At 36.6% G+C, this 24,697-nt stretch overlaps 3 protein-coding genes and 1 long non-coding RNA gene across 4 annotated transcripts; 2 read left to right on the plus strand and 2 right to left on the minus strand.

Annotated features, from left to right (window-relative positions):
• Positions 1–981: 981 nt before the first annotated feature.
• On the minus strand, positions 982–6,867 carry LOC117783441 (poly(A) polymerase beta). Its single transcript, XM_034620848.1, is given in 9 exon segments — positions 982–1,498; positions 1,578–1,696; positions 2,204–2,972; positions 3,040–3,315; positions 3,377–3,967; positions 4,039–4,235; positions 4,305–5,054; positions 5,120–5,293; positions 6,156–6,867. Coding segments are annotated over 6 exon segments (2,568 nt in total). The 5' UTR covers positions 5,035–5,054; positions 5,120–5,293; positions 6,156–6,867; the 3' UTR covers positions 982–1,498; positions 1,578–1,691.
• Positions 6,868–7,615: 748 nt separating this feature from the next.
• Positions 7,616–10,432, plus strand: LOC117785331 (ubiquitin-associated domain-containing protein 1). Its single transcript, XM_034623285.1, has 6 exons — positions 7,616–8,077; positions 8,216–8,227; positions 8,283–8,772; positions 8,827–9,162; positions 9,227–9,530; positions 9,708–10,432. The coding sequence occupies exons 1-6, from the start codon at positions 7,713–7,715 to the stop codon at positions 9,854–9,856; spliced, it is 1,656 nt and encodes a 551-aa protein (XP_034479176.1). The 5' UTR covers positions 7,616–7,712; the 3' UTR covers positions 9,857–10,432.
• A 6,334-nt stretch (positions 10,433–16,766) lies between these two features.
• On the plus strand, positions 16,767–17,472 carry LOC117784831. The gene is made up of 2 exons (XR_004617452.1): positions 16,767–16,891; positions 16,959–17,472. It is a non-coding gene; the product is annotated as an uncharacterized LOC117784831 (long non-coding RNA).
• Positions 17,473–19,624: 2,152 nt separating this feature from the next.
• LOC117784233 lies at positions 19,625–20,061 on the minus strand. Its single transcript, XM_034621906.1, has one exon. It carries the CDS (start codon positions 19,958–19,960, stop codon positions 19,718–19,720), a length of 243 nt encoding a protein of 80 aa, XP_034477797.1. The 5' UTR covers positions 19,961–20,061; the 3' UTR covers positions 19,625–19,717.
• Between the last annotated feature and the right edge of the window lie 4,636 nt (positions 20,062–24,697).

Below are 24,697 nucleotides of genomic sequence, written 5' to 3' on the forward strand. Positions count from 1 at the left end.
TATATGATATAATAATTTAATTGTGATTTGTAACTCCTTTTTAACTTAATATAACAATTCATTTATAAACAGCCTTTTTAAAATGTATACCATTTTATTCTATAAAACAACTGATAATGAATCTAAATAAATTTCATTTTTTGACAAGACTTTAGCTAATCTAACATTTTTTCTGAAATTATATGTCTAGTAATAGTTTTAATAGGAGTATCTGTTTCTCAAAGCACTAAATAAGTAGAACGGGTGTTATACAGGTGATATATAGTAATAAAAAATCCACTTTCAATCTAAAGTCGTTCATCTCATCAAGTAAATAGTTTTATTTAGAAATAGTGAACTGAGTTGTACTCCTGTTTTAAAGTAAGAATCTTTATACAAGCTGTAAATATCTCCTGAAAGATACTTATCATTATTACAAATAATTAAGAATTAGTCAGGTGATCAATTTGTTTTTTTTCCGAAATTGCATTGTGAATTTCAGTACTGTTTCATTTAATTGACAAATGTCCATGTTTCAACCATTTATAATGGAAACAGGTTCTAAATAGAAGTATGATCGGCTTTCATTCTAATAAAAAATCAGCCATACTGAATTTAAAAGTATGTTTTCTTAAGTAAATTCTTCATTTAGTTCAAACTTAAACTTTAACTGCAAAACATTACTAAAAGTATTCTTAGAATTATAATTAAACTAATAATAATCAGTCTTTTTTCTTGTTGTCGAAGCTCAAAATGCACTATAGATTCCATTCTTAATTAATACGAATATTTTATTTTCTATTTTCCAAATAAATGAATATTCAGGATTCCAAATACGAGTAACATCTTATGGTTTCTGTAAATTAAATATGCTAATAAACCCAAACCCGCACACCATTGGAAATAAAAACGCAGTAATTTGTTTTCAGCTTTCGCCATGAATTTTTTTTATTTTTTGTTTATTTGGTAAAATTAAATCAATATCTTCATTTCAATTATATATTTTTTTGTTATTACCTTTTTTCAGTTATCTTTTCTTAGAAAAACGAACATAATTGTTTCAAATTTTCAGCGTACAACTAGAAGAAGAAGAAAACATATATTGAAAACAAGATGAAATTAAAAAAGATAGAAATAGATTCTAAAATTCATAAGTAGATCTTTTTCATGTTGCAGTTGCATTTGTTGTTTTGTTTCATTCATTTTGTTGTCATCTGCCATCAGCACTCTCACCATTACTCTTACTTTCTTTCTCCTTTTCTTTCACGCATTCTTCTCATACCAGCTGTGGGAAGTAAAAAAGATGTACAACAGTATTATTTGGGAGAAAACATTAAGACAAATGTTAGCGAAATGCTTTCTTCTGGCGATCAAAAAGTTATATCTCGCTTTTAGTCATGTAGTTGTTGGATGTTGTTTTTTCATGTTGTCCTCTTTCTATGGTATGTATTGAATATATCAACGCATTTTCGTTGAAGGATTAAAAGTAAAACAAAACTTTGCAGGCTAAAATGGAAACCTACAAGGGAAATATTGCATTAGAAATATTAAAAATACAAATTCATATTTTAATTCATATAATATAAACTAATACTAACCGTTTTGTATAAAATATAGGGGCTTCCATTCTGTTGGAGGCATCAATGCCAAAAGGAAATCAATAGGTAGGTTAACTATCAAAACTAAGCCTTAATGGTATATGTAATAGCTTTTTACACTGTAAATAAACAAGAAGAGATATTTATATAAGTTTTTATATTTCAATTAATTAGCATCAAATGTGATTTCTGATTTTGATAGATATTTAGAATATACAATTTAGATTTGGAGATTTTAAGTAAAATGTTTACATTTTATTATGTCATTTATTTTTTACACTTTTTTTAATCGTTTTGGCTTGTAAGAAACTTTATAATGCTTAAAATTTAGAAATACTAAAAAATACCTGTTAAATTTGTTTTGAATATTGAAATATCATTAAATAAAAATACCAAAAGTTGTAATCGTTTTATTTTTTGTATTTTTTTTTTCAAATTTATTTATTGTAAAAATGGTTTGTTCTTGGAAAATTTAGATTTTCAGGTATCAAGTTGTTGTTTTTATAACTTATAGATAAATTTAAAAGTAAATATTGTAGATAAGCGTAGAAATAGTTGATAGTTTATACATAGAACAGTCTCACAAATGAAAAATAGAATAAATGAAGGACATTTAAATGACTTACAAGAAATTGTCGTGGCCGCTGCTGCGGCTGCTGTTGTTGCCGATGTTGTTGCTGTTGGCATGTTGGCTCTGGCAGCAGCATGTGATTGTTGTTGCTGCTGCTTCTGTGGTTTTTGCGTAGGTGGTTGCTCTTGGTTGTTGTCATCATCGTCATCTATGTAATAGCATATGGTTGTGTTGTTGCCGCCACCGACAATGCTGCTGTTGCCATTTTTATTAATGTTGCTGTTGGAAGCAGCAAGTGTTGTTGCTGCCGCTCCTGGGGATGATGATGTTGCTGTGGTTGTAGTTGTTGTTGCTGTCTGCTTGCGCTTGTGTCCGGTTATGCTTAGAGCGGCCGTTAGACTCGAAGCCGCATGCAGTATTGAACGTTGGTTAAAAATGCTATTGGATGCAGCAGCTGCTGCCGCATTGTTGTTCTTGCGAAACTTATGATGATGATGATGTGGAGACGGTGACGGTGGCGGCGGTGCTGTCTGCTGTTGTTGTTGCTGCTGCTGCTGTGCTTGTGGCATTGGCGGTTGTCACGAGCAGGCCACCTCAGCTGTAGCTGTGTTGTTGTTGTTATTATTGTTGCTGCTGTTGCCATTGTTGTTGCTGCTACCATTGTTATGCGGCAACACTGGCACTGCCTGCTCTGTGCTGTCCATGCCATCGGCGCCATTCTTGCCCGTTGCCTTGAAACTGGGCGCATTCATTTGCGCTGCTGTGGGCGTGCTGGGCGTCGTACCGCCCATATCGCTGGAGGCATTTGAATTGTCCTCAGTGAGCTGCACAAAATAAGAACCCAAGTTAGCTGACAATATTTCAGTATTGCGTTTCGATCAAGTAACTTACCGATTCACTTAGTCGATGCACCTTGGCGCTACTTTCGCGTCCACGATTGCCGCCAGCTGCTGCTTGTTGTCCCGGCGGCAACGGATCCTGCGATTGCGCCAGTTCCGTGGAGAGACGCTTGCGATTGGCCAACAGTGTGGTGTTAAAGTTGTTGTGACTCTCCATGGACTTGCGCTCGCGTTTGAGAAAGTCTGCGTCCAAGTAAAGCGACAACTGTTTGCGCTTCACATGACGGGCATCGATACCCATGCCCTCCTTCAGCATTTTAATGTTCACCTGCGATAAATTAATGATATTAAACTATACATTCATTTGATTGCTGATTAATGTTACTTACGCCATGCATGATGACATGCTCTGTAAAGTTTTGTATGCTCTCGGTGAGGTCAATGTTGAGGTTTTCGGAACGCTCAAACTCGAGGCCAATAAACCAAAGTGAACAGAACGGCGATGTGGTAACTGAGGATTGCTGCTGTTGTTGTTGCTGCTGCTGTTTCAGTTCATCCTCGTTGCCGCTGTTGTTCTGTGAGTTGTTGGCGCTGACGCCCTTCTTCAGCTCAAAGCATTTCGGATTGACATGGGCAAGGGCAATGTGAGGATTACGCTCCAAATTGCCAATGAGCAGACGCACCTTGGACTCAACGAGACCGCACCATTCCAAGTGATCGTCAGCTGTCTGGGAGTTGACCAGCAGCACAATAAAATGACGATATCTATAAAAGAAACTGGGCGCCTCAAAGAGGCGATCCCAGCTGACACGTCCCAGCATGATCTCATCCGTGATACTCATGCCGCGATTAAACTCGGTCAATATGACCTTCTTTGTTGACTCAGACACATTGAATGTGGAGTTCTGTTGTGGATATGCGGGCGTTATAATTGGCATCAAATGATACCGATCCGAGGCATTCACACGAGGATCCCAGACCTGCATAGTTACAAATAAATATATTAATAAATATACTTATATACCCTTTATTTGGGAATATTCTAACATACCTGAAATCGTAGATTTACATTATCCGGATGCTTGAGCAATACCGGATTGGGCCACTTCCAGCGCGAGAATACCAAAAAGAACTTGTGCACCAGCGTGGCGGCAGCAGCATTTGGATAAAGTTGGCAAGTGCGTGCCACCAACATTGCCCAAGTGACACCGCCAAAATAGCCCAAAGAATTCGAATAGATGCCATGCTCTGTAATAATAATATATCCATATAAACCATGCATATATAAGTATCTTATATTTGGATTGCAGTACTTACTCTTGGCCCACAATTTAATGGTGCGCAGTGCCAGGCGAAAGTTCTCAATATTGGGCACCAGGGCGAGAATCTCGTCAGTGACACGGCAACCGTTGAGGCTGCGTACTGAACGCGGATCGAGATTCTTGAGCAGATTATCGTCGCGCAGATCGAAATCATCGGGGATTTCTTTGAGCGATAGACGTGCAAATAGTAAATCAATCTCAATGCCATCAAAATTCATTTTGATAACCGGCACAAATGCCTCCTCCACCGAACGGCATTCGGTGACCTCTGGCTGCTTCTTGAGCACCTCGAAAAAGCTCTGAAAATAATCGGTGCGCTCAATGTTGCGTGGCGCCACACACAGAGCATCAATATCAGCACCCTTATGGTGCACACCCAGTCGATACGACCCAAATGTATAGATCTTGCCGCCCAGCTTCTCGGCAGCTGCCTCGGGCATATTCTTGCTAACGGATATCTCTTTGACCCATTGCTTGACAAGTGTATTTAACTTGGCCAATATTTCCATGCGATGATTGAGCTCATCCTGGCTCTCAAACACATTGTATGGCTCCAGGGATTTGCTCAGCTCCCCTGTACGCTGCAGATCCTCTGCCCGCGGCTCGGCCAAGCTGATGGCCGATGTCATGCCCAATTGTTTTGCAGGCTGTCCGACCGAGGTAGAGTTGCCATTATATTGTTGTTGCTGCTGCTGCTGGCGATGTGTTGGTTCGGAATTCCACATGTTGTCTCTAAGTATAATTACTAAAAATACAAATAAATTATTATTTAATTGTTTTTATGCTAGATAGCTGATAGTTATTACTCACCTAACTAGTCTTACAAATAGTTGGTTATTAATATCTTAATATTAAAGTTGCCTGTTGTTCTTCTTGTTGTTATTATTGTTGTTATTATTGTTGTTGGTTTTGCTGTGGTTGTTGTTGCTGCCACTTGTGGTAGCAATAAATGGAATTACATATGTTGCGCACAATACTAAAATGCTGCAATTGAAATATTTAAAAAATATATATATTTGATTAGTTTTGTTTTTTCTTTTCATGTGCAAAAAAAATCGCTGCCAATCAAAATACTTCCGACATTTTGAACTTTTCGAAATTTATCGCTTCTTTCTCAATGCCGCCGACTCGACAAAATGCAATTGACGATAAGATATTTGACCATAAAAAATAATATAAACAAACAAAATGAAAGCACAAAGCGAAGACAGCGTTAACAAATTCTAGCAGTGCTGCGACTTTTGGATAATTAAAATAAGCTAAATGCACGCAAATTTATAATATAAATGAATAAAATTTATAAGTCATTTAAAAATTTGAATTAGAAATTACTATGATATTTTTTAATGTTACATGAAATACCTATTTCATAATTGTATTTAAGCCCAATTTATTTAGTTTTTTAGTCAACGTTAAATAACAAAAATTTAATAAATCCCAGAAAAAAAATTCTAAAGTCAAAAATAGCTATAACTAGCCGCAAGAATCGTGGGCGACAACACTGTCACCTGGACCGTTTTGTTGTTGTTCTTGGTCATATAAACAAATGCGTAGAAATTTTGTTTTTGATTGTGGTAAAAGTGCAAGCTAATTGTCGACGCGTTACAAACATAAACAAAGAAAGAGCAACAGTAAAAGCGTATCAAAACGGAATCACAAATCGGATAGACACCCACACATACACCCACACAGACACAGTCATACGAAAAGAGAAGATAAAAAAAAAACTCACGCACACAGGAGCACACGCATGAACGGCGTATACAAACAAATTGCGCTGCTTGAAGCGAAAAGAACTCTTTATATACCATTTTGGTGCTAGCAATTTATGTTTATTGCTGCTTACCTGCGCTTCTTCTTGTTGTTGTTGCTCTTGTTGTTTTGTAGTTCGGCTAAACTTAAGTTTTCGGTTTCAAATCAATTGAAGTTTCGTTTTGCGTATGTTGATCTTCTTGTTGTTGTTGCTGTGTTGTAGTGTGTTAGTTGCAATGGTGGTTGTGGTGCTGTTGGCGCAAGTGTATGCGTGTGTTTTGTATGCATGTGTGCATATATGCATGTATGTATGTATGTAGTTTGGCAGCGTACAAATGTTGATTCCCATTCATTTGTGTCGTCGTTCCGGCTTCTTTTTTCCTCTTGCACTTTTGTATTTGTTGTGTGTTTTATTCGTCGCTTTCGTTGTCGCGCGTTGTCTTCTTCATGCCCATTTCTTTCACATCATATTCGCTTCTAATACCCACATGTAACTTTTCTTTTTCTCTGGCCCTTGCCTGTTTCGCTTTTTATGCTACGTGACTTGGACTCGCTTGCTGACTGACGCACGCCATGCAAAACAAAATTCACTTTTCATTTAATTTACTTATACATATGACGGATGCGCACGCTGCATTGATGAAATTGCGTCGGGGTTTTAGTGTGTATTCGACATTTTCGGTTTCCGTTTCACAGCTTGATTTGCGCGTTCTACAAATTAATATTCCAAGAACCGCAACGACCGATACGAATGTGTGTGGATAGTAGAAGAGAATAGAGTTGTGTCGGTTCGTTCTGCAAAAGTTCAAATGAACGGGCCATTGAAATGAGCGAGTGAACTTAATCAGTCATAGATGAAGAATATAGGTCATTTTGTAGTTGGTCAGTTGAAATTTAATGCTCTGCATATTATTATAGCATTTTATACAAATATGTATAGCTAGCCCACAATGGGATTGCAACTGACCAACTGAATAATGAACTAAGCGACTGATTTAGTTCACGACGCAAAAATGACCGAGTGAACTTATGTGCTAACAGTTTAGAGGCTGCCAGCCCTCAAATGTATCCGATCTGGCAACTGGTACCGTTTTGGGTATAATACCAAAATGGTAACTTAATAAATAAATACCTTTTAATTTTTCTCAATTTTGAAGCTAGAATTATTTAAATTTTTGCAGAATTTTTGCTGGACTTTGGTAGATTTTTTATATTTTTATCTAAAATTTAAAAATCAGTGCTAGAAACTCATTTACCATTCACACAAATGCGCTGCAGGTAGCAAAATACAATCCACATAATCTAAGCGATGGCTAATATCGATATACAAAGTAATTATATCGATAATACTTGTCAGCTATCGCTAATTTATTTTTTTTGGCGCCACGCACAAGTTAAATTAAGTCTTTATCTTATTAGCGTTTTAAATGTTTTATTATATTTGGCTTTTAATATTTTCTTAGTTTCTGTAATTAAATTTTCTGAAAACCTGAAAAATTAGCACTGTACAATGAGTTCCACAAGAGTGCCACAGATCTGGCAACGCTGCAAACAGCTGTGCGTCGTATTTGTATTTATGGGAATTGAAAAACTGTGCAAAAACTGAAACACAATGTAAAACGCATTGAAGGCGACTAATGGCAGCCACATCATGATACCCTGGATGCGCGAGAAGTTCAACGAGAAGCGCGCAAAGTGGCTGGCGCGCAACAAGCACCGCGGCACCGAAACTCAAACAAATTCCAATCACAGTCCCCGCAGCAGCAGCGCTGCCCACACAGCGAACAGCGGCAGCGGCAGCGATGCCGAGAGCAGCCTTAGTCTGGGCAGCGGTGCCTCCGGTTCGCTGTCCCTGGTGCAGGTGCATACCACGGAAATGGAAACGCAAACGGATGGCGGTGTCGGCGGAGGCAACTGTGTGTTGCGGACACCGTCGCCGGCGAGGAGGCGACGCATCCAGTTGGAGCTGCAGTTGCAGCAGGAATCGGCAAGGAAGCAGACGGAGCAGGCGAATGCGTAAGTTGCCAAGTGTATTTCTATATTGTAAACAAGTTTTATGTATCGAAATTCTCCGTTGGATTAACGCAACCCCAAATCACATCCCCCAATCAATTAACTGGAAATATCAAAACAAACTATGCAAAAACTGCGCAGTTTGTTTCTTCGGTGAGTAATCTCCGTCTGTGTCCAACTATACCATAATAACTATATCTATTGACAGTAAAAATCATACAAGACTCGCGACAACATCGTCTACAGTTGTGGCGGAACCGGATGTGGCCAAGGTGGGTGAGACCATCACCGTCCGTGTCATCTGTCCCAGTTCCCGTGTGCTCGTCTTCAAGACGGACATGAACAAACGTCTCAATGATTTAAAGAGCGAGGTTATCCTGGAGCTAAGCGATGATCCGGAGTCCATTCAACTGTTTGCGCCTGATGTGCGCCATTTGAATCCACGTTATCGTCTCTATCGTGCCGAATACTTTGGCAACGAACTCAATGAATCCCAGACACTCGCCCAATTGCGTGTGCGCCACAATGAGACGTTCATATTGTCACCCCGCCGGAATACGCTGCCGCAGACAGTGACGCGCACCCGTGAGGTGCCCGGACCGAATGATGCCCTGCTCGAGAGCGCCACCCGCTTTGTGCACAACAACACCAACATGCTGCCCATTATCGACATCAACGAGATCTTCCAGCAGTCAAATGTGAGTGTGTTCCATCGCTATTAATGCGTTGCTTATCCGTGTTTCTTGTTTCAGATTCAATACGATGTGCGTAAGGTTCTCATTTCGTTGGCTCAGGCCTCGGCAGCAATTATTGGCGCTGGTCCATTTGCACCACGTCTGATTTCAATGCTAAAGCAGCGTTTGGTCAATCGACGTAATCACCAGGCGGACACGCTGCAGTGTCTGGTTGACATGGGTTTCACTCGTGAGGTGGCCGACCAAGCGCTGAGATCAAACAATGGCGTATACTCAACCACATTGGAGTGGCTCATCCAAAATCAACGGGAGGAGGATCCACAGCAACCGCCAGTGATGCATTTGCAGCGCAGCCTCTCATCCATATCACCATCAACAATTGTGACTAATAATGTAACTCTGATATGCATACTCCTTAGACATTTCTATACTTATATAAAACCCATTTTTCCCGTAGGAAACCATTGAGAACACCGCTGCTCTAATGCAGATCGTGCGGATTTACAGCCATCGCGACTCACCGCCGAATGAAGAACTCATTGTATCGCTAACTGAGATGGGATTTGAGGAGAATGCCGTCATCTCGGCACTCAAGAAGACCGGCAACAACAAGGCCTCCGCCTGCGATTGGCTCTGCGAGAATCGATCGGCCAGCGTTATTGAACTGCGCGAGGGACTTGCTCCAGATTCACCTATATTGAAAGTTATACTCGAAATGCCGCAAGTCCAACTAACGCTTAGCAATCCAAAGACCTTTTTGGGTAGGTTTCATTTCTATTTTGAATATGTTGATCAATGAGATAAGCTCAGTTTAAAGTATTTATTACTCCCTCTTTGAATTACTAAGAATATAGAATATTTGTAGTTTGCTCGACAACTTGTAAAACCCTTTAATTAATCAAATTTTAATATTTATTTCTACTTTAATATTCATTTAGCCTTTTTGGCCATACTGGAAAATGAGAATGCGATACGCGTGTGGCGCGGCGATAATGACACCACCTCGGTCATCACACATATCCTGCAAAAGTATCACGAGGAGAAGCATGTGATGGGCATCAATCAGTTCTACATGAATCGCTGGTGAACGACGCATCAAAGTGGCTTTATACAGATATATAGATATAGATATTATTGAGATTAACCAAATTCTATTTATACATGCATTCACATATATACATATACATTTACATATACATCTATATACATATAGATTATATATATATTTGTATATATAAATATATACAGACACACATATAAATATAGGTACGTAACGTGCATAGTTAGAGTTATGCCCGCATTGAAGCCTCATATTATGTATGGAAAAGGTATTTTTGTAGCCTAAGAAACAAACCAAAAAGAAGAAAACCAAATGCAGAAAAAAAAATAACCAAAAACAAAACAATAAACAAATGAGAAAAATATTGCACCAAGCCAAAGATGCAAACGCTTTGCTTCGAGCACGGGCTGCAATCGAGAAACGCTTACCGATCAGTACGAAATGCATTAACTAGCCTATTAAAAACAATTATATAAGTACATCATCTAGTTCTAGTCAAAATCTTAGCTATTATATAGCATTATCAATCTATCAAAATTCGCACAATTCGCAAATCGATCAAGTATTGTATCTCTATCTCTATATCATTTTCTAACTTCATAACTAAACTGAGTTGTTCACTTGGTGGTTGCACAAAAAAATGTTGTTGGCCATTTTAAAAATGAACAGAGTGAAAAGTAACTGCAACCAAGCGACAAGTATTATTTTGTAAAACAAATATTGTATTTTTATTGTCATTATTATTATTATTGTTTAAGTAATAAGCGAATAAATTAGTTTTTATATAAAATAATAAAACAAATTTCATTTCGATCTCGTGTTGCAAACATAAATAAGTAAGTATTTAATTTTAGCAAGATTTGGGCCTTCAATTAGGATAAAATATTAAGTTTGAAAAATTATTTACTTATCAAAATAACTCTCACCTTAAAGCTGGAAAAATTCTGCGATATTGTTTTTAAAGGTTCAAGCAGCTTTTATGATGCCACATCAATTTTGAAGAAAAAACAATACTTAACTTTGCATGTGACTCATATTTTTATAGGAGCTTGAAATCCTATATGATCAAATGACTTATTCAACAAAATTAAGTGTGTCATTTGATTATTGATAAATAGTAACCTTAGCAAACACTTGCGTTTGGGCTCATTTGATAACATTCAGTGGTAATAGAAGAATTTTTTATTAAAATAGAGTTTTAAGGCTATATAGAAAGATAAAACATTTTACCAAGGTTTCATGGAATTTTGTAATATACTAGGATCTACTTAGAAATTAATTTTGTTAAACTTTTTTGTATGTTTGATAGTTTAAAGATTGTAATAAATAACATTTACATTTTTCGAATTCATAGATAATTATTTTTAACGATTATCTGTCCTAGAGTAAATTTTCTAGAGTATTACGACGTCGGCTTTCCGCACTGAATTTCTCAATTTATTTGACAGCAAATAATTCACACTCATCACTTAATTCAGCCACACTCTAAACATGTTGCCCTTTGATGTCCTTCACTTCTGCACATATTTTGCCAAAAATGAATGCAATTTGTTAAATGTTGTAGTGCTTTTTTAGAGCAATTTGTTTTAGTGTTGCTTGCACAATAAAAACTAAAAATAATTTTACAATTGCACTTTTAATGCATCACAATTAATTTTCGGAGTGACCACAAATTTTTCATTTCATTATTATTCGCAGCACTAGAACAACATAATAATAGAACAACAGTAACAAATGGTAGAAATTGTTTATTGTTTTGGCACTTGGTGGAAATGTAAATTTGAATTTATGTTAAACGCGTTTATTTAGTGGTCACGTATCCATGAGATACTTGTACATTTACTGGAAAGTGGCTTTTAATTAATATTTGGCGCGCAAATTGTTAAATTGTTTAGGAAATGAGCAAAGAGCAAATTATTTATGGTCAGACGGTTTTTTGTTTTGTTTTATTTAATGCTATTGCGGTTCTTCATGTTGCTGCAACAGCAGCTGCAACTGTTGCCTAATGGTCCCTGGCAATGTCCATGCAAATGTGCGAGTATCTCGAAAAATTGATGACGCATGTTGCGCATCAGGGGAAGTGCGGAAGAGAAGTAGAGCGCTATAATAAATCATCTGCTGCAAGCAACATCAAACTAACTACTAAATCCCCCCTTAAGTGGCCAAGGCAAATGAGTTTTTGATATTATCAAAGGACGAAATGCATTGACAAGCAGCAGAATCAAATTCTCCTTTTCTCTATCTCCCTATCCCTTCCCCCTTTTTTGGTTAGGATAGCCGACACACGCCCAAGCACTCCCCAGAAGCCTATAAAAAAACACAGCAGCATCTTAAGCCGGGGGCTGTGGGATGTGGGCTGTTGTGGTCTGAGGGGGGTTGATATTACTTGAAATTGAAGTCGTGTGGCTTTGGCAATTTCCGTTGCATATTTGCAGGCGACACAAAATTTATGAACATTATTATCGAAAAACCAAAACGAAACTTAATTCCAAATCCAACAAGTAAAATTATTTCAACGCAACTAACATGACTAGCAGTTACCCTAAAGCAAAACCAAATTCATATAGGCTCTTCAACATTTTAATCGTATTTTTTTCTAACCAACTCAACTTTTTAAATTCTACAATTAAAGCACAGTAGACCTTTAAATTAGATATAAAAAGATAAATAATTGAGTTAGTTTTAATCTTAGGCGATATTTAATAAGTTAAGTTAGCTTTTCATTTTAAATAAAATTTAAATTTAAGTTTTTATACTTTCAGTTGAATTGATATGATAAAGAAATTCTATCGTGCCTTTCTCTTGCCTTTACTTACAGGGTATTAAAACAATTCGCATGCGAATTGGAAATAGCTGTTCAACGCTTTCGCAAAAAATGTTAAGCGAAATTCAGCAATTTGTATGAAAATGTTTTGTCATTTGGTCGTGAAATGATTTAAAATTCTTGTCGCATGCGAATTTTGGGAAAGCTTTCTATGTTTATATTTGCGGTAAGAGCGAAATAACTTTATTTAATGCGTTTGGTTCTTAAAAATTGCATTAAATATGCATTAAAATGGCCGTCGCAATGTCACATCGTCGCATCATCACATCCATATAATAAAATATTAAAATTGACAAAAAATATTCGGAAAACGTGAGCATTGTTCGATTTCCTTTGGGCTTATAATATTGTGAGACATTGCCTTTCTTCTTCTTTCTACATTTTGCAAATGAATGCATAATATTGTGAATGAGTCTCTTAGGGTCTACACTGCACTCAACATTTATTATAGATTTTCTATGGTATTTAGCCATCAATTTAATCAGCATTTGTGGTAATTGTTTTGTGTTTGCCCATTTGAATTATAAATAATCAAGCATGTTTGTTGAATTTTGCTCTCACGAGGGTTGTAATTGCTTAGTTTAGTGTCTTATTTGATTGTTTATAATTGTATATTCTTTTGAAGCAGTATTAGACTATAGATGATGTATAGCTGAAAGACAAGAAACAAAATTTCTAAATAAAAAAATTAAATGCAGAATCAAAAAAGAGGCCAAATCATTAACAAAATGATGTTCCGCATGAAAATCGGTTAAGTTTTGAAAAAGTTATCAGAGTTCCGTAGAAAATCGGTTAAGTTTTGAAAAAGTTATCAGAGTTCAAAGTTTTTGTGAAAATATCAAGGGGTAGGTTTGGAAATTCGGATGATGAACAAAAAAAAATTAAATTTTCTAACTGAACAAATTGTAAATGCAGAACCAATTTCCAGGCCAAATCATGAACAAGGTGATATATCCCATGGAAATCGTTTCATTTTGGACAAAGTTGTGAGAGCTCAAAGTTATTAAAAAAGTACTTGAAGTTGTGGGTTTTTCGATGTATTTATACATCATTAATTTATTATTTTATTAATGTTCAATTTTATCAGAACTAATCAAATATTATTAACTTGATTTCAGATAAATGTATTTCAAAAACTTTTTCCACTAGAAATTTATTGCCATGATAATATACACAAGTCATTTGACTGGCCGTAACTTTTCTGAATCTCAGACCAATTAAACATTTAAGAACCCAATCGAACTCCTTCATTAGCAAACATTAGGAAATGAAACATGTTACCGAATCTTTTGGCCTCTTTTGGGGTTCAGTATTAACATTTCATTTATATGCCATAAATACTTGTACGAAACTTTCAACGCGACATGAAAATTAAACCCCAAAAATGTCTGACCCTCCAGGAGCCACGCCCCCCACTGGCCGGTCGCCCCTTTTAATGGGGTTGTCTGCAACAACGGCAGCAAATAAAAATTCAGCTTTAACGCATGAAATCACATAGAAGATACTAAAATTGTGAGCATGCAAACGGCATGAAGGAGTCTGTGGCAAGGATAGAATGTCCTTAACAAGAACATCGCATGCCACACATGCATACAAAGCAGCAGCAACAACAACAACCACAACAATGTCAGCTACCCTGTGGCAAACCAAACTGTACAGTTTATGACGCAGTAGGCCAACGTCCCGGCCTCATAAATATAAAAATTAGTTGCTGGTCAGTTAGCAAGTGGGTGGCTGGGAACGGGAAAAGCGGAAAGCAGGGAAATGAGGAGGATTTTGGACAGAGTTGCCGTGTGGGCGGCGACAACTCAGACGACGCGTCGGTCTCTTGGCTCGAAGGCTACGGTGGCCGCCCCACAATTAATTAATTAGTTCAGTTGACAAAAATTGAGGGGGTCGGACAAACGGTCGTCGGAGAAGGGGGATGTGGAAAGGGGGAAAAGGGGCAGCTGAACGGGCTACTGTGGTTAGTCCCGGCGCATGTTTATGATTGGACTGGGTTGCCAAGTGTGTGAATGTTACTTTGTTTATCTGTGTATGTGTGTTGTTCAGTGTGTGTGAGTGTGTGTGTCGGTTGTTATGTTATGTTTATGCCATGCATTATGTGTATGACTTTAAGATCTATACGAACTAATTTCTGTAACACATTTTATTAATCTTACTTCTATTTATTTAGATTAATTTTCTTTTCTTTTAAAAAGTCTTCACTTTTCTATATTTTATTAAAGCTGATTGCCTTTTTCTCTTACTTTCGGAAGGGACTGAGCTTATTTCTAATCTTCAGAAAAACTCTAGTTTTATTGAATAGCTTTATGTGTTTATTTTTTTCCAAAAAGTTCAATGCAGCTTTCTTTTCTTTATATGGTATAGTGAAGTTGCTAAGTTGGAACCGTTTCAATTTTATCTCGTCTTAAATTTATTTAATTTTTTAAATTAATTTTTACTATCTTTATTAATTAAATATTTAACATAAAGGTTTTTTTTTTTTTTAAATTTAAATAACATATTTCTGATATTAGAAACCGTTTTTTTATCAGCCTAAGAGCGTATCGAATTCACAAATTTTACACGCATAAACGAGGCCCAAACTATAGTATGTGTGTTTCCCTTTCTGTATGTGTGTCATTTTGTGTGTCATTTTGGTCAAGGGTCATGTGGTATGCGACCAACTGTTTTCATAAGCGTAGCAAATATTTTCACAAGGCCAATTAGTGGACAACCCCAGCTGACCGCTGACCAAACAGCTGCCGAGAGTGTAACCTTGCGAGAACCCACAACACCCACAACTCTCGACTCTCGACTCTCAAGTCTCGAGTCTTGAGTCTCCGGCTGTGTCCCTGTCCCAGTTTCTCTCCGTGTCCAAGTGGTTCTTACAATCTTCAGCTGCCATACTTATGTATGTATAGAGCATAAGGCTCTGCCCCTCCTGTTGAGTTCTAAAATTAATAAAAGTGCAAAACTTTCTTCTTTCGACAGTTTTTGGTCTCCTTTTGCCGTTTTGTCAACGCGCCGCCTCGTGTGCAACATACTTGCGAACAAAAGTGAAAAAGCCAAAAGCAATAAAGTTTTCAATTGTTTCTCTCGCACTCTATGCAATACGCTTCGCCTAATACCCTAAAAGAGAGGGTATACTAGTTTTTTACAATGTAACTTTGGAAAAAAATTGTGTTGAAATTTTAAAAAATATATTGTTTGATAAGAATAATTAAACCATATGGTAATGATAAATAAAGCATCTAGAAACTTTGCATATTGTATAATTTTGTAATAAATCGTTTGATAGTCAACTCATTTAAATACCGATAAAAACATTATTGAAATTGTTTATTTAATGTTTTATTAAAATCATGTATTACAGTGTCTGTAAAAGAAATTTCTATTTTCTTTGACTTTAATTTGTTGGCAAGGGTATTCAGAATTCGGCAAGCCATAGAATAACTCTTCAATAGTTTCCTCCATAGTTTTTTATTTAGTTCTTTTTTTGCTGTTGTAGTCGTTGGCTTCAAAGTTTTTAACTGGCGCTGACTTTAAGTGCAATTCAGTGCCGAGGCAATGCGAAAAAATGCTAAAAACTTTTCCCTACTTGCTTTTGTTGTTGTCGCTGTTTTGTGGCTGCCACATTTCGTTTTGTTTCTTTGCAGTTTAAAAACGCATTGCCAAATGTGTCACACAAACGTTGTTGTTGTTGTTGTTGTTAGAGCTGTTGCTGTTGTTGGTTTGCTGCTTGGCAAGTGACACAATAGCAGCTTGCAATAGGTTGTGGCTCTAAGTGAGGCTGGGATAGGATGTGGGTGGCAGTAGAGGGGGCAGTAGGGCCAGATTACTATTTGGTATGCGGTTGCATTGTCTTATGCATTGCACATTTTGCACTTGACATAAAACAAAAGGCATCGTCACATGGCCGCCCCTGGAGAGCCCCGTCGAACGGCACTTAGCGGGTCAGTTGGGCTTGGAGTGGTGGCAGTCCTGGGTGTGGTGGCATGCCACAAAGAGAATGCTTTGCTCTATGAAACTGGGTTGAGTATTTTAATGCTGACATTCAGGCTTTTCAATTTCTGTTCCCTGCAACAACAGTCACAACACGAAAGGAAAATTGTAGAAAAAAATATGTTAAAAGCTTAAGTTATTTGTATGGTAAAGATATGCCAGCTATTGTTAAGTAATGGATTGTTTATTTAAAATTACCTTTGCTTAAAATGCGCCAAAAAGTATGCTACAATTACTATTTCTGTGAATTTGTAAGTAAAGTGAAACTAAGCATATTCTTAGCTAAGATTACTAACCGACCCTGTAATCTCTTGAAAGCGTCAAGTTGAATGGATTTTGAAGCCAAGCCGACACTAACAAGCTACAGTTGGCCAACTGCTTGGACATTGATAGCCTTAACATTGTCTTATTAAAATCGTCTAGTAAGACGGATTAATTTTTAATGAGTGTGCTGGACAAACATTAATGAAACAGGCACAACAAACCACCCATCGAATGTATGGCAAGAGGGAGGTGGAAAATCTTCCACGTGCGTGGCAAATAAATCATCATTGCCAAAACCAATGAATGTTCATACAATTGCAATTTTCTGGGGTCGCAACAATGCTTAAATCCTGACAAATGAGAGAAATGAGAATGAGAAGTCACATAAGATATAATACACGTTAATATCCCATTCCAGTTTCAGTTTCAGTTCCAGTTTCAGCGTAGGATAAATGCATTAAGTCCTTAAGTAACTATGTGAACTATATGTACAATGCGATCCTTGCATTGGCGTTAAATTTGCTGCTTCATTTATAAGGATTACGGGGCTGTTGGCCACAGCGAAACAGTGAAAACTCATAAGAAAATTACTTGCAGGAAATGCAACAAGCCCAATGCCCCCAACAATAACTATCATAGCCACCCCTAAGCGTCTTATTAGCAGGGGTAGAAATACTGAATTCTGAGTCCTGAATCCTGAATCCTGCTGACTTCATGCCTCACTTTCCCATTGACTTCCTTTCACAGAGTACACGAATTATGCATTAGTTTCAACTTGTAGCCCATGATTAGATGGTTTTTTCTCCTGTTCCATCAACGAAACAGATTCGAGGGCTGTAGCTGACCCAAATGTACTCTAAGGGAATATGGGTGAAATAATAACAAGGATAATGATTCTTTCTTGAGATGTATGTATATAAAAATATGTAGTTATAAATGAAAAAAATTTAATATTTTTCATGAATATTAATAATATATTAATGTGGGACAGGTTTTCAAACGAACAATTATTTATAGTTTTATGTTTTACTTATCTATTTCACAGTTTTTACATCTAGATGTTACTGATATTGAGTAAAGTTTTTTAAAAAATAATAATTTTGCCAATAAATGTAATATATTAAATTTAACAAGTACAAATACAAAGTTTAAATAATACCATCTCTTTTTATGCAAACATTTTGGACAATTAATAATAATAAATATTTATTTGCCAATTTAAGGAGTAAAATTGTCAAATTTGACATAAATATCAATCATAATAGATTATATTTTGCCGCATCATAGGCCACTGATTAATATACTCTTCTGAATGCAAAGTCAGCTTATATTGTAGTCCATAACTTGGGCAACTGTCAAAGAACTCGTGTACTCGCAGCTTGGTAACTTTCTCACTTGCCATTTTTTGCTGTAGACACTTCGAGTACAACACCCGAAAAAAAACGACATAATAAAAAAATAAAAATAAACACGAAAAATAAAAGAAATAAATAGAAACAAAGGGCCTTTCAGTTAGCTGGCTTTTAATAAATATAAAGCGCTAATTTGCTGCATAATTGCGCTGTGCCACACCCCAAAGTAGACCCTTCGTGTCTGGCAGCTCGTTTGCTCCTAGTTAAGTAGCGCAGCCTCCCCTTCCTTTGCCACCCCATCCCCTACCCTTTTCTTGACTTTCCTTTGGCTCAGTTTGGAAAAACAGAAGCCGGCGAGAGGCAACCGTCAATCCTGCTTTACTTCGCCCCATTTTCTCACTGGGCTCCCTTTTTCATGTCTTCAATGACAGTTATTTCATTTTTCTTGTTGATGTTTTTCCCTGCACTCATTAAATCAAGTTAAAAAGGCATATAGCACCCGGCTTGTTGTTGTCCTTGTTGCTGTTGCCTGGCCTGTTTCCGTTGTAAGCCAAGCTGTTGAAGTTGTCCTGGATGTGCTCCTGTTTCTTCGCCTTGTTCTTGTGGCAACGTCGAAGACAAGGCACAACATTTTCAAATAACATTTTACATTGGCTCCCCAAAAAACACAACAAAATAAAAAAGGGAACATAACGTAGCACTCTGTCAGTTTTACACGACGACTTGGCTTTAATTATAATAACTTGGCTCAGTGCGTGGGCAAATATGACATACAACTGGCTTTAATGTGCTAGCCACATAATGATATGCTTCAGCCAACTGACAACAGTCTTTGACAAATTCTCAATTACGCATCTGCCTAATTGGAAGACTTACGACTGAGAGACAAACACTCACTCGATGAGCAACATGTATTTGCTCTTGTGGTGATACATTTAAAATATTATCATCTAAATTAACATATACTAAGAATTAAAAAGACTTAAGCTAGAAATTTAATGAAATGAAGAACCAAGTGTGCAACTAGATAACTAGAAACTGAATGCAATCAAGCGATGTTACTATTTTAATATAACAGAAAAAGCTCGCAAAGTTAGAGAAATCATACGAAACATACACAAAAATTTGACCTGTGCGATTATTCATTCTAGAGATTTTATAGGGTCCAGTTAAAATTTTTAACAAATTGTTAGTCATATAGATAGGCATTTTGTCGACAAATAGGGCACTACAAATCCATTAGTATTATTACAATGACTCACAAGCTCAGCAGTACGATTTGCCAGTTGGAAACAATTTTGAATAACATATGATTATTATAATTTCTACAATAACACTCATTGATTGCGTTCTAATCAAAAACACTTATATTTGATTTCTTTTTTTTTGATTTCGATAATATTTATATTTACATAAGAATTTCCTTAACACTTTTTCACATTTCTTAGAGTTACAACGACTTTATAAAATAACGCAGCCCGCTTCTTCCATGACACAACAGGCTCCCAGCATAAGGCAACATTCCATTTGTTCCGCCGTCGGACCCGATGAATCCTCCACATAGACCGTCTGGGGCTGTGTGACAACCACAGCGGGTTGTATATATGACGGTTGCATCATTGGCGGTGGCATCACTTCAATAACTTCCACTGGCGGCGGATAGTATGGGTCGATGACGTCCACCTGATATCCAGGATTGTACATGATCCTTACTTTTTTTTAACTTAACGGGGTGACCAAACAAACTAACTAAAATAACTGACTAAATGTGAGCTATGCGACGCTATAACTTGTTTTAAACTAAAGTTCCCGGAACGTTTCTAGGTATTTCATTTGGTAAACTTGGTCTACCGAAAATTTATCTAAAGCCCAGGCATTTGATCAATGAGCTGTGATAATGAACAGTTTGTGTAAATGTCAAAAATGTGGAGTACCCAATGCACAGTGGTTTTGAATGCACAATAAGTGAAATATATTTTTGATTATTTCAAAATTAAGTTTGAGCTGAAAACAGTTTTTAATTAACATTTATTCAAAAGTGAGTTAGAACATGATTTAACTAGTGGAGGATTTTTTTAAAGAATTCAATATATCTAAAAAATTTTCTCTAATATAATAAACAGGATCTAAAATGTAATATCACATTTTGAAAAGTACTTTGTTAGAGTTTGTAAAAAATCTAAAAAAAATATGTATTTCAATTTCAGTTATAATGATTTTTTTTTTCAAAAAACAATTAATTAAACATAATTTTCAGTTATTTACTCCCCACTATGCAGCGTCTTTCATGCAACGGTGCGTATGAGTAATTTGGTTTGGGCTTTAGATAAACAGCAAGCAAAGCAAAAGTACACACAAATTACGTTGAATGGGTTACCAGCTCCTACACATGCCCTCCCGCTACTCCCTACTCCCTGCTCCCTATTCGCAACCCTTGTCAAAAATGGTTTTTGGCCAAAAAGTTTTTGGCGCTGCGGTTGCAATGCTAGAGACCTCAAAGCTCATAAAATGTTTTATCAAATGAGAGCAGGCCCGAGTGTTGGCCGCAGTTTTGACACATTTTCGGTTTTATTGGCAAATTTTGAGAAGAATATAAATAATAACTTGGAATGTGAACTAACTTGGCAAATAATGTGCCAAACCCTAAACACATGAAACTACAAATTGTTGCGGTTTTTGTGTGTTATTAAATTCAGCTTTTTATGAGTCGATAGAGAAACGAGACACAAGGAATTCACCATTGAGATTTATGCAAGACAATATGTTGTTGCCACAACCACAGTCGAGAACAAAGCATTATTTATAACAAATCGTAAAATTTTATTGCATGAAAAAATTGTGTGTGTGTGTATTTGTGTGTTTGTTGTGTGTTGTGTATTGTGTGGGTCACAAAATTACGAACACGAGCTCGACAAAGCCATAGAAACTTAATTTAACGTAAAGTATTAAAGGATTTGTGTGCCTTTATTTGAAGTTGATGTTGTTGTCGAAGGGTCGTCTACATTATGGTGCAACAGCAACAACAATCGCCACAACTGAAGCAACATGGACAGCAGGGAATACAACAGCAGCCCTTATCCTTGGGCGGTGGTGGCTGTTGTACAATGACCGTTGTCCCCGCTGGTGGTGGCACCTGCACCACCTCAACACGTGTGCGATGATCCATTGTGTAAGTTCTTAAGAGCGACTTGTTGCACGTAGCACGTTCCAGCTGATACTGGATGTAATGTCAGATCGTTCTATTATAGCATTTGATATTGGCAATCTCTATTCGAGCACAACACGTTGCACTACATGTGTTATCTATAGATAAAGCGCTATCGCATTCTTATCTGACTTTGAGTATAAGCCATGTTATCTGCAGCAACAACGAGTATGTATATATATTATTGATTCTTATATGAAGGACGCCCAAACATTTGAAACTATAAAATTGCATAATTTAACTGGTTCCATGTGAAGTTCAAGTGAACTGCTGTTAAGAGTTCCAATAAACTGTTGGATTTAATTTAAAAAAGTGTCTCACATTTGATCAATATTCGTAAAAATACCACTACTTATAATTGATTCAAAATTATTCAGAATATTTGAAAACTAATCAAGAATTAATTTATTCATTTTTCTTTATTTTATATTTTATTTAAATTTGCCAATCTATTTTAGTTTGTTCGACTTTGCTTGGACTAATAATATCAACTAGGCCTTAGGGTATTTTTTTTTTTGTTTGGATCAGTGTGTGAGTCACTGCAGATTGTGAGAACTAACTTCTTATCTGAGTATGTTGTGACAGCTTTTTTTTTGTTTAATTTTTTCAAGAGAAAAAATGTCAATAAATTAGTTAACAGTTAAACAACTGCTTAAAGACAACAATCTAATCAGACCTAATCTCATACTTTTATGTTGGGAACTATGTATTAGTATTCAATCGTAATTTATTTGACTGAATTAAAGCATTCTTTGCACAATATATATTTATATTTTACTGTATGACTAAGAGCAACTGTAAGCAACTTGAATAGTTTAATAAGTGTCAAGTAAAACTACTACAATGTCCCCAAAAATAAAATCTACTATAGCTAATTATAGTTCAGTTTATCTAATCTGATTATCAAGCCGTAATCGAAATACTCGTAACTAAATGCAGCAATTTACATTCAGAACAGAGAACGTACAATTTGTAGTCGGGTTTATCGTATTGCCGAATCTCAATTAAAAATTTTACCAAACAAGCGAAAGGGGCGGGACAGTTTCGGAAGCTGTGGGCGTTACCTTTTCGCCCTCGATGAAATTAATAAAAATATATTTTTGAACTTTGGCGCGCAATGGTGATGATAATTAGTGTACGTGATTCTATTTACTTCATCAGCGAACAGGAAAAAAAAACCCTGGAATCCCCACCAAAAAAGGGGTGCTTGATGTTGTGGCTGCCTGCGTACCATGTGTGTGTGAGTGTATATGTGTGTGTGTATGTAATAGGATATGCGCGTAAAAAATATAGTACGTGTGTGCGTGACAATGGCTACAACGAGCGATGACAAGACTGAGAACTGGGGAGTATTGAGAGGGAACAGGGTCTGGTCGGTGTTTCGGGTGTCAAAAATGAAACAACGCCTGCTCGGAATTTTAAAATAAGCAAATGAGTTTGCGCTCCAAGAAAGTATGCAACAACAGCAGCAACACACAGCCCATAAATATTTATAAACTTTTGGCCCTGTCATATAAATACAGGGTCATTAGTTGCTTGCACACCTTCGCTCAACTCGCCCCCGGGACAATAAAATCCTACTAGGCGGCTATTTAAATGTTTACGGCTCTATACACAGAGTGACAACGGCTCGATGGGGCTTATTAGTTGTATACGAATGTAAAAAAGGAAAGGATTCACAGCACAGCAGATGGAAAAGCTTCTAAATTTCAAAGATATTAAGTAAGACCAAACAGATTGTTTTGATTGTAAGCCAAAAGCTTCTATATTCTACAACCCTGTTGTGAATTTTGCATAGAAATAATTAAAGCATACTTGTAGGATGTTCTAATAATTAAGAGAGATATATTTTATCTATCAAGAAGTATGCTATATTATTTTTTTTTATTATTATAAAAGCTCTTAACTATTTTAAGATTTTCTGCATTTAAATTCTGTGTAGTTAACTCAAAACTGTATGTCGTTATTGATATAATAGTATGTAATTTAAAATGTGATTCGAAAATGGATTTAGAAAACAGTATTGAAATTGCATTAATTCTAAAAAGTTTAACTTTCTTGTAAGAAATCAGGCCAAATTGGAGAAACATGTTGACTTGTAAAGTGGCTAAATCAAGAGGGTGAACTGAACCAATTGTCAAGCGGAATGTGATTTTGATCATGGTTTAGCCTTCAAATTTAATCTGCATTAAAATTTTAATATATTTATTTGAATAGTTCTTGATTTTGAATTAAATGTACACGTATGCTGTCTGGAATGCTTAAATGTTAACCTTAGCGGGCATAAGATTTGTAGCACCTCCTTGACTTTTAGCATTCTTATTTATAATTTAGTGAAGAACTCGGTTTCGGGCCACGCCCATATAGCTAGAAAACTGGCAAATAAAAATGATAAAGCAAAATGGCGAAAAGTGGCAGTAAAAAAATAAAACGGGCTGTCGCAAAAGTGCCATTTGTGGCATAAACACATACGCGCTAAAGTTTGATAAGACAAAAGGCGACGCCAGCAGTGGCAGCAGTTGGAGGGGCAAGCAGGTGTGCAGCGTGTGTGTGTGTGGCAGGTAGGCCAAAAACTTTGCCAAGTGTGGCGCCACACTGAGTGAGAGTGTCGCTAAAAAATAAAACAGCAACAACAACGAAAGCGATGTGGCAATGTCCCAAGGATGAACTTCAGCGTCGTCGTTGGAACCGCAATGTGCCACTAAATGCTGCCACTAAATGTGTGCCAAGTATTATTGCAGCCCAAACGCAGGTGCCTATCTAACTATGTGTGTGTGTGTGTGTGTGTGTATATGTATACTGAATTTTCCTACTCAAGGAGCTGAGTCCTGTCGCGCTTCCTTGCCTCTTCGCATAAAATTAGCACAATAAAAACCCATAAATGCGACACAAAAACATGAAAATCCACTTGTTATAATTTAATCGAGTTGATAGAATTTTTACGACTCTTTTTCACAGGTAAATTTTCTCTCTTCTTGAATGTGTGTGTGTCCATGTGTGTGCGTATATATGCTATCTGTGAGTGTGAGTGTTTGCTTGAGGCAGCGCTTAAAATGTAGGCCAGAATAAAAGTTGGAATCACACGACACCAGTTTATAGGCAGCCACAAAGATTACACTGGCATAACTTAATTCTTGCTATTAGATTAGATCCTTAAAAGCACAAATTCCTATAAATCTCCTATACATATTTTGTCATATAGTACTAACATTAATAGTGCTCTCTTTTTGAGGGAC

The sequence above is a fragment of the Drosophila innubila genome, assembly GCF_004354385.1.
Source record: "Drosophila innubila isolate TH190305 chromosome 2R unlocalized genomic scaffold, UK_Dinn_1.0 1_C_2R, whole genome shotgun sequence".
Classification (NCBI taxonomy): Eukaryota; Metazoa; Arthropoda; class Insecta; order Diptera; family Drosophilidae; genus Drosophila; species Drosophila innubila.